We start from the raw sequence: 19,768 nt of genomic DNA, 5'->3' as shown, positions 1-19,768 counted from the left end.
TATTCTGGCGATGGAAAGTTGTATTTTCAGCATCATTACTCCAGTCTTCAATGTCACAGGATCCTTTCAGAAATCGTATTTTTGTGGAAACTGTGATTCTTTGAGGAATTTTAAGTTTATTTTCACTTTTGATCAATTTAAAGAGTCCTTGCTCAATCAAAATAAAAGGGTAGTGTAAATAGAGAGTAAACAGCCAATCATCTCTCCGTTAACTCTTTGAGAAGGTCTTCATTTCTGATGGTCAAACACTAACAACATCTTTAAAAAACATAATTGGCAACAGACCTCGGCCGACTGCCAATACTGGCTCACAGCAATGTACCTTTCCTCTAGAAAACACTTGGATCCTGTGGGTACATCATCATTTCAGTTAGTATTCCTTAAAAACATAATCAGAGAGTATAAATGGAAAATGCGAAGGATGCAAGGCCCTTTCATAACCAACCATCTTTAGGTTTGTGAAGATACATATGACTGAGGAAGATAAGAAACCACTAAATCCTTGAACCTCTGAGCGATACGAACAATAAATACAAAACAAAACAATTATAATAAAAGATATGTACACACATTTCCAACAATAGGGTCTCTGTAATACTTTAAAATGGCATACAAATATACTACTGCTCAATGTGTGAAGCTCTAATCAGCTCAGTTAGAAAATTAATAAAGGATCGATTATTATACAAAATTCATCACTGGTTAAAGTTAATTTACCACAGAGGTGTCAGTCCTGGCTTCCTCTTTTTTTTTCTTTTTTTTTAAATCGACAAACACTTGTGTGTCAAAAACGAAAACTCAATAACCTGAATTCATCCAATTTAGAAAAATACAGCTTGCTGAAAAAGCGTCTGTAAAATATTCCCTTGTTTGAAACGTTTTTTCCCCTCCTCAGACTTGAAATTAAGTGCACTTTAGATCGACACGGTTGAGTCTGAAGGGTTTTCCTTCATGTTGTCCCCATCTACGTCAAAAGAAAAAAAGAAAACTCCATATCGCTGAATGTCTGAAATGTGTTGTGTACTGGTCAAATCAAAATCTGAATCTGCATGAGAGGAAACGTGAGAAATCATTCTTTGATAAACTGGCAGATGAAGCATTTATTCCTAATGGGAACTGAATGGAAGAAGCTGTAGGAAAGGAGGACGCGACTCAACCGTAGAGGCAGTGGTGGGATCAAGGCAGGACCTCACAGGACGTCCCAAGCTCTTCTCAAACTCACACTGCATCAGTGAGGGACCTTAGGCTACAGAATACATCACTGGTTAGTAGGTTTGCATATGCAAGGATTCTCAGTGTACAGTTAAAAAAAAAACTAAGAGACCCAAAAACCCTGTCATTCATGAGATGAAAGTAAAATGCAAAAATGGTATGAAAATAATTTAGGAATACATCACATTATCCAAGGATTTTCCACGTTAATATTTCGTCTTCTAGTGCATAACAGAATATAATAGGAAATATATTCAGATGATTCTTTAAAATTGCATTAAATATAATTTAAAATATTATATTGTTTTATAATCACAATCGTTTAAAAGAATAATATCTTTTATGAGCTAGAAAAAATATATAGTACACTAGAATAAAATATAGACGCTAGAAAAATTGCATGATTGTAAATAACTCAAAATAAAATAATAATATAACAAATAATTATTATTATATAATATTGCAATTCTTTTCCATGATAGAACAAAAACATATATAGAGAATATGTGTATGCTAGAAAAATCACAACTTTTCATATTATATTAATAAAGAATAATTCATTTAAATAAATAAATAAATATATATATATATAAAATTTCTTTTCTCTTTTTTTTTTTTTTTTAAATATATACATTATAAAAAATCTATAATAAATCTTTTCCAGGCCTGCAAAATTATAATATTGAAATACCATACTATTTGATATGTCTATAAAAAATAATAATAAAAAAAAAAAATCACAACTTTTATATTATCTTAATAAATAATTATTCATTTATATAAATATATATATATATATTTATATATATCATATTTCTTATTTAAACAATATATACATTATAAAAAAAAAGTACTATTTAAAAGTTATACAAATTTTCCAGGCCTGCAAATTATTTCTATTATTGTATTTTATTTCTTAATATATCTTGTCTTATTGAGTGTTTTTTAAATGGATAAATACAATGAATTGAAATCAACACAAACACACAAAATAAATAGGTCTACATCTATCGGTATATAACGACACGTTAGTACATTTTGAACATGTTGTACCTGTCTGTGGAGGGCGCTGTGGGGCGACTCGGCGACAGACGACAGCAAACCGCTGCTGCTCTTCCTGAAGATCCCGTCCAGTGCTGTGGATTTGGTGCTTCTGCTGGTGCTCGATCCAGAGCTCTTTCTCTTCCTCCCATCGGAGGATCCGTAGGGCAGTGGACTGTGGGACGAGACGCCCCCGTGATCCCCGGTGAGCGCCTGCGGGAGGGACAGCTCCATGCTCCCATACCTATCCTGCTCCCTCGGCCCCGGGGCCCCTGGCCGTGGCTTGGCCCGCACACTGAGGGCCGCGGTCCCGTTACTGATGTGCGCAGATGGCAGATGGTAGCTGTTCCCGCTGCTCCCGCTCTTTCGTGACTCAGAGGCCGGAGGTGCTTTCCGCTTTTTAGGTCCCGCTCCGTCCCCTGAGGCTTTAGACGGCTTGGCCGGTTTATTCCGCTGCGGTCTGGGACCGGGGTCCCGGATGCAGAAAACCCCAGAGCCGTTATGAGAGAAAGAGGTGGAGTACGAGACCATGGAGACGCCGTCCAGAGGAGCCGCGAGTGCGTGGTTGGGGACGAACGGAGAGCCGAGGGGAGAAACTTCAGTCGGGCTAGTCATACTCTCCACCGCTAGGGGGACTTTCCTGTAACAAACAGGATATGACATCACCAGTGTGCGGTAGGAAGCCTACCGGTTATGTGGCATGTTAACCTAAATTTTGTGTGTCTAATGAGTGAAAGAAAATGTTTTGAGCCTTTGTAAAGTCATCCAAGTACTTAAAATACTGAACTGAAGCTAGAAACATAATTCACTGAAGGCTTATGAAACAAAACTCACCAAAAAAAATGTAAAACTTTAAAAGAAAATGTATAATTTTTTTAATGAGACAAAGAAAAAAGAAAAATAATATTTGCATCAAGAAAATTAAGTTTTTTTCATATTTTAATGAGGCTATTTTTCTATATATTTATATCTGTATGATTATTATTTAATATACATTATTATTATTATTATTATTATTACTATCATTCAACAGTCATATTTAATGACATTATCAGTTTAATGAGGTTTAAAAACTATTATTAATAAAAACAATAATTTAATGTATAATTATTTGTTTAATAATGTCTTTAAAAAAATTCAACATGAGAATAAATGTCAGAATGCAGAAAAAAAATCTTGATCAGGTTTTTCTCTTAATTCAAAATATATTTAATTTCTTCTGATGTTTGGGTGAAAATAATATTTTGCAGATGAAGCCTAGAAAAATGAATGTAGAAAACGAAGCCTGTTTAGAAGATTTTTGCATTGCAAACATTTGAAGGTCTCTATATTCCTACAGCATTACTAAATATAAATTGTTGTATTATAATTAATAATAATTATAGATTAACTGTTAATAAAAAATTATGTCAAAATAAAAAAAGAATGACTGTGACAAGTCCTTATTTTCTTAATGCAATATATTTTTTTCTTGTGATTTTGGGGTGAAATACAACCCCTACTATATATAGATGCATCCTATTATGGAAAAAGTGAACTGAATGCATGCACCCATAAATACATAAATCATAGGCAATAATTGTGTGAGCGTATGTATGTACAAGCCTGTAACTGTGGACCATGCGGGACGCTCACCTCCACATGAGAGAGTTTACGTGTTTTTCCACCATGCAGTGGAGCGCCAGCCGAACCCGGTCCCACCGCCGGTCGAACACGTAGTGCCCCCGTCCCATCAACCGACTGCTGAACGCACAGCACTAACACAGGAGAGATTGGGTTTTCCATTATATTCCTCCATCTACAGTATGTTTCACGCATATACAGCAATATACAGGGTCCCAGACTTTGTAATGTAGTGGGTGTGGTGCAGCTCACACTCATGGGACGCGGGTGCTGTGGAGAATAGTGGCACAGCATCTTCTCAGACTCCTCAGGGAGGTCGGTCTCTCCTTCATCGCTGGACAGACGTGTGTCTCCGCTGCACTGCTGCCAGCCGAGCACAGGTTCAGGAGGAGGAACAGGCGCAGAGCTGAACACGACTGCACTGCTGCCGCCAAACGCTCTGCAAATAAAAGACTGATGACACTATAGGAAAAATATTTTTCTGAATTTTTTTTATTTTTATAATTTAATTATATTTTAGTATTATTATATACTTGAATATTATTTATTTAATTTAAATTTATTTGTTTTCATTTTCATTTGTTTTGGTAATTTTGTTATATGTTTTTGTCATTTTTAACTTTTTTTTCAGTTTAGCATTCAAGTATTTTTAGTACTTTTAAAAACATTTCTGGCAATTTAAAAATCGGGAAAGATGTGAATATTGCAGTGATTTTAAATTAAAATTAAAATTTTTTTTTTTTTTATTAAAATAATTAAAATTAAATAAATTTTATGTAATTTTTTATGTACTTGTGCCTTTTTAATATTTCTATTTAACTTAATTTATTTTACTTATTAATATTATGAATTGGACTTCATTTTTATATTGTCAGGTTTTTATTTTTCAGTTTTAGTAATTTTAGTATTTCTACTTAAATTTATTTTATTTCAGGTAGCTGCCAAGGCAACATTTCTAATTTCCATTTGAAAGTTGTCCTTCTCATAATTATTCTCCATCATACTACAATAATGATAATATGATAAGATATATGAGTGATAATATTTATATTTTATGTTATTTCAGTATTATTTGAACGAACTAAAATCTGTGAATCAGTTTATAAAAAAATTCAACAAAAACTCTGACTCAACAATTCAAAGTGCCCCATCACTTAAAAGTGTCATATTTTAAAAAAAATATTAATATTATTACAAATATTAATATTATAAATAATTATGTTAAATATTTTATATAAAATGTTTTAGTAAAATTATGTAGGAAATTATGATACATGTTTATTTATACGTATTATAAATAATGCACATAAATACAACATGGAAAACATGCTTTGAATATTTTAACAACATTATTTCTGTTTTACTTTATAAAAAATAGATACATAGACATTAAAATAATAGCACAGTCCTGTGGTCAGCAGTAAGTACCTGTGTAAGTGTGAATTGGCCAGCTGCGGTTTAAGAGTGGGCGTGGTCTTAGCATTTGTACAGCTTGTGGATAGGCTGGTTGCGGAGTCATGTGACTGTGTGACCTGCACTGATTGGCTGCCTGCTTGAACATCCTTTTTTTGCCCCGTCTCCTTCGGCCGTCCCTTATGCTCCGCTAGAAGGATGTCGAAGTTTTTCCACCGTCCCGGGACGGCTCGCCGATGGGTTAGAGAGTGAGTCTACAACATACACAAACAAACACTTCATAACTCCACCACAATACTGAGTGGACAGAGATGATTAAATGACACACTAATGAGTGACGATACCAACCTTGCAGGTTAAAGATCGAGTGCAAGGCCGCTTTGTCTCTGGGTCCAAAACCCCACAGTGTTTATTCGGATCAAACACTCTCCCTGTACAGCAAATAACAAAGTAACATTATTTATTGAATGTTTATTATGTATTATAATGTATGTATTTATTACTAATATATATATATATATATATATATATATATATATATATATATATATATATATATATATATATATATATATATATATATATATATATATATATATACACAACATATTTTTCTGAAATATATACATGCATGTGTGTTTATATATACATAATAAATACACACACACACACACACACATAAACACATTTTTTATGTTGGATGTGATTAACCGCAATTAATCATTTTGCAGCACTAATATATATATATATATATATATATATATATATATATATATAGTGTAAGAAAATAGATTTATATACATAGCATATTATATTTTATTACTATATCATGTTTCTTAAAATACAACATATATAAAAAAAAACACATTATATGCTTTTAGTCAATTAAAATGCGCTAATTAATTATGCTAATATTAGAACGCATAGTTTTGACCAAATATCTTGTGCATTTTTTTGTGCATGAGTATCTAATAATTTCCAAGGTATATTCTCACTTTGGATGCTGTCTGTGTGGACACTGGGAACATATTTGGGAACATAAGATTTTTAACTCTGAAAAGCTGTGGTGAAGACTGCTTTAAATGCAGAATTGTGATTAAAACAATGCAGTCCAGCTCACAGTGCTATCCGAAGCTCACATAAACACTTAAACTAGCTCAAACTCTCTGTAATAGAGCGTGAGTGTCTGTAGCGGCTGCTGGACACAGCAGAGGATCTGGCGACCGAGAGCATCAATCAAACGAGAGCCCAGTAAACAACATACGGAGAGAGACGACTGACCCTCGAGCAGAGGCTAGTTATGACTAAACATTCGTGCTGCCAGACAAACTACGAGCATACAAACTATAAACCACAGAAAACAAGAAATAGGATTTATTTATTTCTTTTTGTTTATCGTTTTGGTTTGGGTTTTGTTGTTTGTTTTATTCCTCACTTTGTTTTGTTTTTAAGTATATAAAATAATTTAACAATAAAAAACTTAAGAAGTAATGTGCGAGAATCCTGAAGGGCTAAGATCAGTGTTATTTCAGTATTATTTATATACTATTATAGCTTTTTATTTTGTTTTGAATTAGCTAATTTTTAATATATATTTAGCTCATTTATATTTTATATTCATCTTTCATTTTTCAGTTGTTTAGCTTTAATTAATGTTTTATTTCAGTGTTTTAGTAATTTTAGTACTTTCAGCTAGTTGTGTCATCAAACCATTAATCGCATCCAAAATAATGCGATTTATATTATGTGTGTGTACTCTGTATATTTATTATATATATATATAATATATATATATATATATATATATATATATATATATATATATATATATATATATATATATATAAACACATGTATGTATATGTTTTTTTATATATTAAATATATTTATAGATGATATAAAATAAGAATGTAAATATATGTACTGTATACACATGTAAACATTTTCTAAATAGATACAGTATATGTGTGTATTTATATTTACATAATAAATATACACAGTATACACACATATATTACGTAAACAAAAACTTTTATTTTGGATGCAATAAATCGCTTGACAGCACTAATTATTTCACATTTTAATTTTCATGTTTTCCTTCCAATATTTATATATATTTTTATTTCAGCTTTATTTTAATAAAAAAATATTGTTAGTATTTTTAGTTTTAGTTATTGCATTGCTAATAACTCTATAAAACATACAGTACTAAAAATATCAAGGAAAACAATTTATTAAAATTCTGTTTTATTGAACATAAAAATTACAATTCTAAATGAATTTGCTTAATTTTTCCTTCTAATATATATATATATAGTTTAACCAACAAAAATACTGCTTATAACCACAAAAAATACAGCAATGAAAAAAAAATCAAAAATATTTCATTAAAATTATACTTAATTAAGCAAATTAATTTATAATTTTCCTTTTATTTCAAAGTTTTACTTATAGTATTAATGCTTTATTTGATTTAAGCTTTCTTTACAGTAAATAAAAAAATATTTTTCATAATTTTAATTAACAACAGAAGAATATAATTTTTCATGAAGCACATTCCACTAATGCCTTTTCTTTTCTGATGACATCAAAGCCATACAGAAAAATATTATCAACCAATAATAATCAAAGCCCTGCCTTCCCCCGACCAATCAAATTCAAGCTGCTTCATACATTATTTCCAGCTGAATTTCTAGTCTAAGTTAAATGTGCTGCAAGTGCATTTCTTCTGGTTCAAAACAGACATCATAGCAAAAGTTACAGTCAAACCAAAATGTATTCAGACACCTTCAAAATTTCTCACATGATCACAGTTCACTAGCTATAGTTTAGTAAACGGTAATAAAATATGACAAGAGCTCACTCAGAGTTAAACGGTGTCAGAACAAATTCATCTTGATAATGTAAGATAACTTTGATTTAAATGTATATAATGAATTCACTTGAATAGCAGTCAGGTGCAGTTAAGTACACAATTAGATTATACCAATTTAGCTCAAGCAATGTTTCATTCTGTTGAGTCTGTGGTGTAAAAAGTTCACATTTAGCAATTCAAGTAAAAACACTTAAGCAAAACATGGTCTTAATCATTTTTGATCCCAAATTTTACTGGTAGTCCACTGCATGACTGAATTTTTGGGTGTAATATGTCACACTTGAGTTTATTTTGCTATCTTTGCTTACATAAATGCACTTTAGTGTCCTGCACCCACTAGTAAAAAAAAAAAATGTAAATTATATCTGGTGTCTGAATCATTTTTGCTTTGACTGTACAAACAAGCGTTTTCTACTCACCCGACACTCTCCGTTGTCGCCCGCCTTTGGCTCCGTTCTGATGCTTCTTGTCTGGTGGAGAAGGAGGGACTATAGGTCTCCGGTCCAATAGGGATGGAGAAGTGGAGGCTGCGGGTCTCCTGTCCTGTGGGGACGGCGAGGGGGCGGGGCGTTTCTCCAAGGGCGACCGTGACGGGCTGGGCCGCCTGTCAATCAACGAGGGGGGCGTGGTGGAGCGAGGCGTCACAGGACCGCGACCGTTCAAGAACTTCTCCTGGTTCTTGTGAGATGCTGGTGATGTCAAGGAGGACTTGAGAGGAGCGGAAGATGGAGAGGAAGACGTGGAGGAGAAAGAAAGAGAAGACCCCGCCGTGGGAGACGTGGAGGTGACTTTGATGTGCGCTCCCTCCGATCGGTTGAAACACGGCATCTTCTCCAGACTCACCACAGGTAAAGACACGCTAGAGAACAGACACTGTGTATTTAAAGATCTGAACTTGCATAGAGTACAGTTCCCAAACATAAATTCAAATCCCTTTCAATTGATGAGTATTTGAATAAAAAAATAAATAAAAGGTCACAACCAAAGGAAGTCGAATTGTAATTTGAATTGACATAAATGTTTTTTTTATGCATCTATTCAAAGAATCCTAAGAAAAATGTATCACTGTTTCTACAAATAATAAGATAATAAACCACAAATGTTTCTTGAGCAGCAAATCAGCATATCAGAATGATTTCTGAAGATCATGTGACACTGAAGACTGAAGTAACGATACTGAAAATTCAGCTTTGATCACAGAAATAAATTACATTTTACAGTATATTCACATAGAAAACAATTATTTTATAATGTAATAATATTTCACATTTTTACTTCGCTTTTATTCTATTTTTGATCAAATAAATGCATCACTGGTGAGCAGAAGAAACTTAAACATAAAAATCTTACGGACCCCAAACTTTTGAACAGTAGTGTAAATATTATCACCATTAATTTATAAAAATAATACTCAATTAATTTTGATCAGTTATGCCTGATAATATAATTATGATGACTAACAATACATTTTTCAAATTTCACAATAAATGCACATATCTCTCTAAAATTCAATACCTGAACATAATGAACACAGCCAAACAAATACACTATTAATGTTGACATATTATAAAATGTTCACCAATGCTTACATATAACTTTATTACAATAAATATTTACATCAAAAATTGGGCTAAATCAAGAGCTTTCTGGGAAGTTAAGTGTCCTTCTTTCATGGTGAATAATAATAATAATTACACCTATAAGTACTAATATCAAAAGTTCTGTTCTAATCTATTATATGTATAGGTGGCATTTCTAACACTAATTATTAATATCATCTAGCGTCTATGGAAATAATGTGGTATGTTACATGATGAAATACTGATGGGTAACTTGAGCTGGACAATTAATTGATATTAATTAATTAAATTATATAAATTGGGTTTAATTTTAAATGTGTCAGGAAACTCTTAACATTGATTCAAATGTTTGGTGTGAATATGACAATCACATTAAAGCACTAGATGATGTTTACAAACCCTTTCTTACAGCTAATCCAGTGTTTGTCAGAGGAAGCATTTATGATTGGATGAGGATGGGGCGTGTGGGGGGGTGTTTGTTACCCACCAGGCCTTGGCCCGGGCTCCTTTGGGTGGATAGACAGCTAGCGGTGCCTTGCTGAAGCGTGAGTGAGGATAATCACGAGGAACCCTGAAGGGAAGGGGCTCCACCTCGCTCTGGCCCACCGACATCTTGGCCTTGACAGGAACCAGAGGGGTCCTGGAGCTGCTGGGCGAGCAGTGTCTCCTCTCTGACACACCAATACAACCATCAGAAGATCATGAGACTTCACACAGGAAGAGATGAGGCAGATAAACTACTGGACTGAGTCCCAAATGATATACTATCTATCCTATACATCATGAAAGATTAACATAATGCGTCCCAAATCATAATACATTCAAAATAATATGTGCACACTTATGCAAATATGCCACACAACCCACTTACAACATTCAAGAGAACTTTGTGGGGTTTTCGATTGACTTTTTCAGTTTTAGTAAGACGTATGTTGAGGAAATCTGGGGCTGAAAACAAAACTGCAGTTTAAAAATTCTGAAACTAAAAGTTAACCAACAATGAAAGTTAAAACCATACGTGATAAATGGGTGTAGCACACATAAAATAATATGTGACTGTGTCTTAAGTCACTGGTGTATATTTGTAGCAATAGCCTATCAGTAGGATATTAAGAAAAGCTCGTGTTGCGTGAAGATATTGTCAATATATTCATTTTGATTAGTAATATGCATTTCTAAGAACTTGTTTTGGACAACTTTAAAGATGATTTTCTCAGTATTTCGATTTTTTTTGCACACTTTTTTGCAGATTTCCAAATAGTTGCATCTCAGCCAAATATTGTCCGATCTTAACAAACCATACATCAATGAAAATCTTATTTATACAGATTTCAGATGATGCATTAATCTCAATTCGAAAGATTTACCCTTAAGACTGGTTTTGTGCTCCAGGGTCACATATGTAAAATACATAATAATAATGAAAATTAAGTCATGCTAACAAGTAAATGAAAACCGTATCTGATAAATGGGTGTACCACAAATAAAATAATATATAATAATAAAACGTTATAATTTTTCTTCTTGTATTTATTTATTAAAAATGTTCAATAAGCAAAAGACAATAAAATCTAGTTACAAATAATCAAAACATGTTTGCCACAATGTTTTTCACTATTATAATATATTTTCTTTCTTATGTTGGCGCATATAAATCTTTATTTATTTGAACCAGTAAAACAGTACATAAATCATAATTAATATAATAATAATTTAATGACTTTTGCTATTTAATTTAAATAATTATATTATTTATAAGCTACAAAGTCATGCTTGCATGTGTGCAGTAAAATAAATTTCTATTATAATACTATTATTATTGAAATAGAAATGTTGCCAACACTAATTTAATTTAATATTGGTTATGCACCAATAAACGATACATTAAATAATACAAATACTAATATTTAGGCATTTTATTTCATTAAATTATTATCATGCACTATTTACCTACATGAAGAGTTTGAATTAATTTACTTAAATGGACAGTTTGAATGGATTCACATAAATGAATCAAACACTTACACTATTTTTGCTGCTGTTTAAACAAGAAATACATTTAAACAACTCTGAGACATCTTTTAATACACTTACGGTTCTTGCTATGCATGACTCTGGAGGGCTCGAGGTGAACACACTCCTCTCTACTCACTGTTCAACTATTCCCCAACTACCTGCAATTACAAACACTTATTAGCACACACACACACACACACACACACACACTCACAACACAGCACAAATTAGGGACCAACAGAAAATAATTGATGTATGGGGTTTCAAAACACTACACTGAGCCAGATTACTGTACTAAAAAAAACAAAAAAAAGTCCTTGTTTACACTCAAAGTGAATAATAATAAAGCTCCTGTCTCGATCTGGCAGCTCACTAACTGGCCTTGGCTTTGCATCGTGTCTCGTCTGCCAGCGAATCTCAGCCAAGAGCCACAACACTGTTCGCGAGGACTCAAAAGGGCTGATTTCAGAGGCTGTGTTTGGACGAGGAGAACCCCTCGCTCACAACAAAGTCTGACCGCCGACCAGAAGAGAGAAACAATGTCCGGGCCGCCGGGGGAAATTCAGCATCGGGATGGTCTGAATACGAGGCAGGTGTGTAAATACGCCTGTAGGTGTATATCCTGTGCAGCTGGACTGAGACAAAAAAATAAATAAAAAGGCCATAGTCTACCGTGTTCACAGGTATGCTGTCATTCTGACGCTGCTAAAATCATCTGAAGACAATCGATTACAGTTGGTGTGTTTTTAAAAGGATGTTGAGATGCACAAAATACAAAACTTTTAGTTTGATCTGATGCGTTTAGAAATGTGCTGTTCTCAGCCACAAGGGTCGCTATAGCAGACATTAGCGCAAACCGTCTTCTGTGGTTGGTTTTCTTCTCCAGCTCAACTGATGTGATTGCTGTACTTAAGACTTTTTATGTCACATTTCAGATTTTTTTTTCCTTACAATTGCAATTTTATATCTCGCAATGTGTTTTTTTTTTCAGAATTGCAATCATGCAATTGCGAGAAATCAAGTCAGAATTGTACAACTTGCAATTCTGACTTTTTTTTCTCACTAATCTGATATTTTTTTCGCAATTGCAAATATTTCTCAATTCTGACTTTATAATCCTCAGTTGCGAGTTTATATTACACAATTCTGAAGATAAAAGACAGAATATAAAATTTTTATATTTGAGATAAAACGTCGTAATTACCTTAACTAAGCATATTGCTACATATGTGCGTGTTTTGCTATGAAGTTGTTTTTAGTGCATTGCTATGAGGTTTCTAGAGAGTTCTAAATGGTTTTAATTGCATTGCTATGCAGTTGCTCTGGTGTTCTGATTGTTTTTAGTGCATTGCTATGAGGTTTCTATAGAATTCTAAATGGTTTTAATTTTTTCATCTAGGTAGAAGTTAATTTAAAAACTGCATTATGCACAATTTACATGTTTGCATTTATATTTTTTTAGTTGCGCAATTTACATGTTTGCATTTTTTTTTTGCGCAATTTACATTTGCATTTTTTTTTCGCAATTTACATGTTTGCATATATATTTTTTTAGTTGCGCAGTTTACATGTTTGCATATCTTTTTTTTGTTGAGTGTTTTTTTTTTTTATAGTAATTTAATTACATTTTTGGCTTTGTTGTTAATCCTATCCTTATAATAATGTAAAAGTGCTCCCTATAGGTTAGATCATAAGGTGAGGTAGATTTTTATCCTAAGTAAATTATTATGTAAATTATAATTGAAAGAAGCAATTTATGTTTAGTGTTTTTCCCCTGCTGTAATGAAAACATACCGAACCGAGACATCAAAACTAAGGTACGTACCGAACCGTCATGTTTGTGAGTCGTTACACCACTAGTTTCTATCTATTTGCTGTAGCGTTGTTGCTGTACAGTTTCTAAGAGAGTCTTGCAGCTTCAAATCTCTGTGATATGCTGGTCTCTAGATATGACTCAGGTCTCTCCTCCAATGCAAGTCTGTGGGATTTCTTCATCAGTTTTATAAAACTAAAGTCAGAATGCTCAGAAAAGCATTAGCACACCTCTCCCCGACAAGTTGTAACAAATCTAAGCAACAGTGATAGTTACCTTACAAAAATACCCAGGACAAAACTTCAGTTTCGTAACACTGTCCCAACATTTCAAATTGTGTAGTAGTGACATCAGTCATCGTAAACCTGTTGACACATGTCTAAGTCTGTGTGTGTGTGTGTGTGTGTGTGTGTGTGTGTGTGTTCTGCTATTAGCGTCTGGCTATCTGACAGACCGGAGGAAGCCCCAGGCACCAGCTGAGCTACGTTTGTTTACATCCGGACTGCAACTGCAGGAAGATGACCACTAGCTAAGCCCAGTCCTGCTCACAAACAGAGCCCAAAACCGCGTGAACTGAAAGCTAAGCAAACACGTGAGTGTTCAAAAGCGTCTGCTGTGAATAACACTCGCATGTTGGTCGAGGAGACACACTTACCCAGCCTGTCTGCTCCGTGGCGGTTGAGAGCATGGAAGAAGAAAAAAACAGAAAGCGAAAGAGAAAAAGACTAGAGAATGGCATGCCTCCTGTGTGGCTGAAGGCATCCCGCCTTCTCTTTCTGCGCTGCGGTGTTTTGAGTTGAATAGCTGCAAGTCGTTGACCCCTGCACTGAACCCTCGCAGCTCTACGCTCTCAAAGAGGGGCGGCAGGGGACCAGAGAGGAAGGGGAAGGGGGCGAGAGCGAGCTGCCAATGGCCCTTCCATGCATTAGCATCACCTCCCGCCACGCAAGACACCTCTCCGGTCCGCGAGCGCACGTGTTCTGGGCACAAGACCAAAGACAGATGTGATCCGAGCAGACGAGGCTAAAGCGAAAGTGAACAAGATGAGCTGGAAAACCAGTGATGGCGGATTGGTGGAGCCATTCTGCCGCGGGACAGGATGCTTTTTGAAAGAGACCTCTTTCGGTTTTTAACATTCCCCACAACGGTGTTTCAGCACAACAATGCAATACAAACTCATTTCTAAAGGGATAGTTCAACCAAAAAATGTTAATTCTGTCATCATTAACTCACCCTTAACTTGTATGAGTTTCTTCTTCTGTTGAACACGAAAGAAGATATTTAGAAAAATGTTAACGTTCTCCAAAATATCTTCTTTTGTGTTTAACAGACGAAAGAAACTTGAAAACAACTTGAGGGTGAGTAAATGATAGCAATTTTCTTTTCTTTTTTTTGGTGAATTGTCCTTTTAAAAGCCACAAACACCCAAGAAAAAATGCAGTAAAAACAAGTAATATTGTAAAACGTTATTACAAATTTTAAAATAAATGTTTTATATTTGAATATAAGTTCAAATGTAATTTATTCCTGTGATCAAAGCTGAATTTTCTGCATCATTCCTCCAGTCTTCAGTGTCAGTGATCCTTCAGAAATCATTCTGATATGCTGATTTGCTGCTCAAAAACATTCATTATTATTATTATTATCATTATTGAAACAGCCGTGCTTCATATTTTTGTGCATTTTTATATAAATCTTTTAAAGTCTTTTCATAAATGTCACTTTCAATCAATTTCATGCATCCTTGTGAAATAAAACGATTAAATCCTTTTACAAAAATCCTAAACTTATCTCTGAATTTTTTTTTTTTTAATAATAATGAACTATAAAGTGAATAGTTTTATATTAAACAATTGTTTTGTATTTGATTATGCCTTTTGCAGTGACACCGAAGACTGGAGTAATGATGCTGAAAATTCAGTGTTGCATCACAGGAATAAATTACATTTTACAATATATTCAAACAGAAAACAGTTATTTTTAGTTGTAATAATATTTCACTATTTTACAATTTTTACTGTGTTTTATGGTCAAATAAATGCAGTCTTGGAGAGCATAAGGAGACTTCTTTCAACTTAACAAACAATCTGAATGATGTTAAAAGCAGTCAGTTTCTCTCACCCAGTGCCCAGAACCCTAACCAAAAACAGCCCCAAACTATCAATCAAAGCACATGATGGGTTTCTGAACTCAATATTGGAAATATCAGCCTTTAACACACACTTCGGTTCACTAATGTCAAGAACTCAGCGAGAACATTAAGTTCAAATAAAATCCTCCTCATAAATCGGTTTCATTACAAGCGATGACTGTCAGCGAGTCACGTTCTGGCCAACACTTGCTTACCGTAATGAGTCAGGACGTCCTGAGGCTTAACGACTTTGTTGCAGGCATCGCAAACGACGGGTTTGAAATCCTCATGGGTTGGGACGTGACCATACAAAAGCATATCTACAGCCAAGAGAGAGAGACAGTCAGTAAATATGACAGCTTTTAAAACCACTTCACATAGTAGCATGAATATCACATCTGCTGTGGTTTAAGCGGAAAAATCATCTGGCAATAGTGCGGTCTTGTTTTTGACAACATGATTAAAAGCTTAACTGGAAGAAAATATGCTTTTTTTTTCAAAAAACACCTGTGGTGTAACAAACATTGTCTTCTTTTACTCCCAATGCAAACATGAGAAAAGTGTTGCTTATCGCAGCTTTCTGAAAACACTCTCTTAAAGAAACAGTTCACTGAAAATTCAAACATGCTGAAAACTTACTCTCATGCATTTTAAGATGTAGATGAGTTTGTTTCTTCATCAGATTTGGAGAAATGTAGCATTGCATCACTTGCTCACCAACAGATCCTCTGCAGTGAATGGGTGCCGTCAGATGAGAGTCCAAACAGCTGATAAAAACATTACAATAATCCACAAGTAATCCACACCACTCCAGTCCACCAATTAATGTCTTCAGAAGCGAAAGGCTGTGTGTTTGTAAGAAACAGATCCAACATTAAAGCATTGGAAGCATTAAAGCATTAAAATGGTCACTCTTTTGACAAAATAGAAATCATATAATCCAATAATAACACTTCCTGTAGTGAAAAAGTGTTCTCTCACATCAAAACCCACCAACTTATTTGTTCAGAGCTCTTTAGGACTGTTTTCATTCGTAAACTGTGTTTGATCTGTGCACATTTCTCTCCTGATTCAGACTTTTCCACCGAAGAAAGCAATATTATGGATACAGGGGTCGTATTTTAGCCAGAAGCAACAGTTTGAAGTTAAAAACATCTTAATGATGGATTTATTTCTTACAAACACGCAGCTTTTCACTTCTCAAGACATTAACTGATGGACTGGAGTCATGTGGATTACTTGTGGATTATTGTGATGTTTTTATCAGCTGTTTGGACTCTCATTCTGGCGGCACCCATTCACTGCAGAGCACCCATTGGTGAGCAAGTGATGGAATGCTACATTTCTCCGAATCTGATGAAGAAACAAACTCATCTACATCTTGGATGGCCTGACATTGAGTGCATTTTCAGCATTTTTGGGTGAACTATTCCATTAAATGTATGTAATAATCATTTTACGGCCATGTTTTAAAGCAGGACGGACTAGTGACCCATTTTGCTTCACGTTTAGTGAAGTATTTAGTCACTCATGGCTAAAGCTGAAGATCAGTGGAGAACTGTGACGTAAGCGTTCAGAGGAGCTTGTCAGATCCGCTGAGCTTTCTTTCACCATCCATGCAGAATCACTGCACACTTCGGCTAGTACACACTGAGAACACACACTCTCTCACACTGAGAGCTAGTGCTGATGTTAACAATGAGAAAAACAGAGCATTTACACCAGCTGCTTGTGTGTGTGTCGTAGTCAGACACTTAAATGTTGTTTATGTTCAGAATGTAACACAACTGTATTGTTATTAACACCATGATGTTAGCACTAAAGACCACTGACTGTTTTTTTATTAGTATGTGGAACAGATCCGTTCCTAACTATCTGAATGTAGATCTATTCAGCTGATATAGCTTATATAATGCAATGTTTGTTAATGATTTTTACTCAAAATAACAGATATAATAGATTTTTAATTATTATATTAAATGCAAAAGAACTATTATTTTATTTTAAGTTGGTACTAAAGTAAAAATATTTGTTGTTGTTGTTATGTTATTAATTTTTATTTTAGCACAACATGGTATGGAAGTACATCACATGTAAATAAATGAAATGTGATAATATAAAATATTAATTTTAATACAATTACAATACAAACAGTATTTATTAAGGCAAAACTATACAATTAAAATATACAAATAACTAAAATGTGTATTGTAATAAAATAATAAATATACAAATTAAAATATAATAAAATATGCAATGTTAAAACCATATAAAATGTTTATTAATTTTAATATAGTTACAATATCAAATATTAATGTTATTTATTTAAATATTTTTATTTCAATAAAATGCAATATGATGTATTTTTAGTTATTCAAATAAAATGTAAAATATAATTTAGATATTTATTTTAATATAACTACAATAACCTTTATTAAAATAAAACTGATGAATATAAATCATTAAAATGCTATTTTTATTGCTGTAAATACTTATTGTTCTAATACTAATGTTCAAGAAGGCACGAAAAATGTACGTTTCAATGGTAGCATGAAATAATATTTTACTTATAGATTATTTTTTTGTTTTTGCATGTCGTATGAACTACTAATGAAATCCTAGTATGGTGATAACAATGGAAAAGGTTCAAACAGTGATTATGCATGCTGTGAAAGTACAGTATTACCCTAAGCCTATATGAGCTCTGACAGCAATAACAACATGATGACACGAGAAGAAACGCCCACCATCATGACACACACACACACTCACCTGCTTTATTGCGTGTGATCACCTCTGAACCCTTCAATAGCTTCTTCCCAGCAGTATCAGAGTCAAGATCTGAAAATATTCAATATCACCGCATGCATCAGATTTGACACTGTAACCAAACAGTTAACGAGCATGCACAGTTACAGATACTGGTAGCTAGATGGCTGTCTTGATCCAGCAAAGCAACACACACACACACACACACACACACACACATACAAATACGCACACAAACACACAGTGTCTAAACTTATACACACTCCGTCTCCTGAGCCACTAACATTGACGCGTGAAGTACAGAAGTGTGCGACACCTGTCAATCAATCGTGACAGATGACGAAATGAATGCACGCGCGTTGTTTATGCAGCAGCGCAGATGCACGCGCGATCTCCCGTTATAAAGCCTGACATCATCGAGTGTCGTACTGCAGTCGAGCGGGTGTCTGAGGGCGTTAATGTGACTTACGGTGTGTGTTGTGGCTCCTGTGTGCAGTGCGAGCGCGCGGCGAAACAGCGTCGCCATTGCTCTTCCTTCTTCCTTCACAGACAGCGAGAGAGAAGAGCGAACGAGCGAGCGAGCGAAACATATGACGCCACCTTCGACACAGTTCGGCCAGTGTTCGGCTGCGCTCGGCTTCCGAGACGGAAAGGTGAAAGGCTGAACGTGTGAATCGTGCATTCTGAGGGCACACAATATTCGTATATACTAATCGTCCTTATGCCATTTTATTATTACTTTCATTTCTACATAATAATTACTTATGCAATAATAATGCCAGATTTGTGTTTATATAACATGAATATAAAATAATACATTAAAGAAATTAATAATATGAGTGTAATCACTAGCAATAATTATGTAATAATATTATTAGTAGTATTACTACTTATTACTAGTATATTGTTGTTGTTTGTAATACTTGTATAAACTGTTATGTATAAAATGAATCACATTGTAATGTTTACATATTTAATAAATATTAAAGGAATACTTTAATTAAATAAATAAAAATAAAAGGAATATCAGTTTAAATAATAATAATAAACATCATCATCTTTTTTGATAGTTGTAATAATTGTTGATTATAAATTAATCTAATTTTAGTGTTGTTAAGTGAATGTAAATAAATATTAATGAATACATGAATACATTCATTAAATTCATAATTAAAAATAATTCTAAATGTTATTAATGGCAACAATGATGACGATGATTTTCATTATTTACACTATCAGTACCTTTTTATTTTTTATTAATATATTATGTAATATTTGTTGTATATGGTGCTATT

The 19,768-nt window shown here is 33.7% G+C and overlaps 1 protein-coding gene across 1 annotated transcript; it reads right to left on the bottom strand.

Moving 5' to 3' along the window:
• Positions 1-776: 776 nt before the first annotated feature.
• Positions 777-19,095, bottom strand: LOC132105497 (ataxin-7-like protein 1). The gene is made up of 12 exons (XM_059510649.1): positions 18,943-19,095; positions 18,477-18,545; positions 15,920-16,024; positions 11,839-11,918; positions 10,232-10,415; positions 8,584-9,023; positions 5,638-5,720; positions 5,305-5,543; positions 4,129-4,315; positions 3,889-4,010; positions 2,266-2,893; positions 777-1,246 (listed from the first exon to the last, which is right to left on the bottom strand). Exons 4-12 carry the CDS (start codon positions 11,852-11,854, stop codon positions 1,229-1,231), a joined length of 1,917 nt encoding a protein of 638 aa, XP_059366632.1. The 5' UTR covers positions 11,855-11,918; positions 15,920-16,024; positions 18,477-18,545; positions 18,943-19,095; the 3' UTR covers positions 777-1,228.
• Between the last annotated feature and the right edge of the window lie 673 nt (positions 19,096-19,768).

This window comes from Carassius carassius, chromosome 26, assembly GCF_963082965.1.
Source record: "Carassius carassius chromosome 26, fCarCar2.1, whole genome shotgun sequence".
NCBI lineage: Eukaryota > Metazoa > Chordata > Actinopteri > Cypriniformes > Cyprinidae > Carassius > Carassius carassius.
Note: the sequence above shows the minus strand (reverse complement) of the source record. Positions and strands in the feature narration are given on the sequence as shown.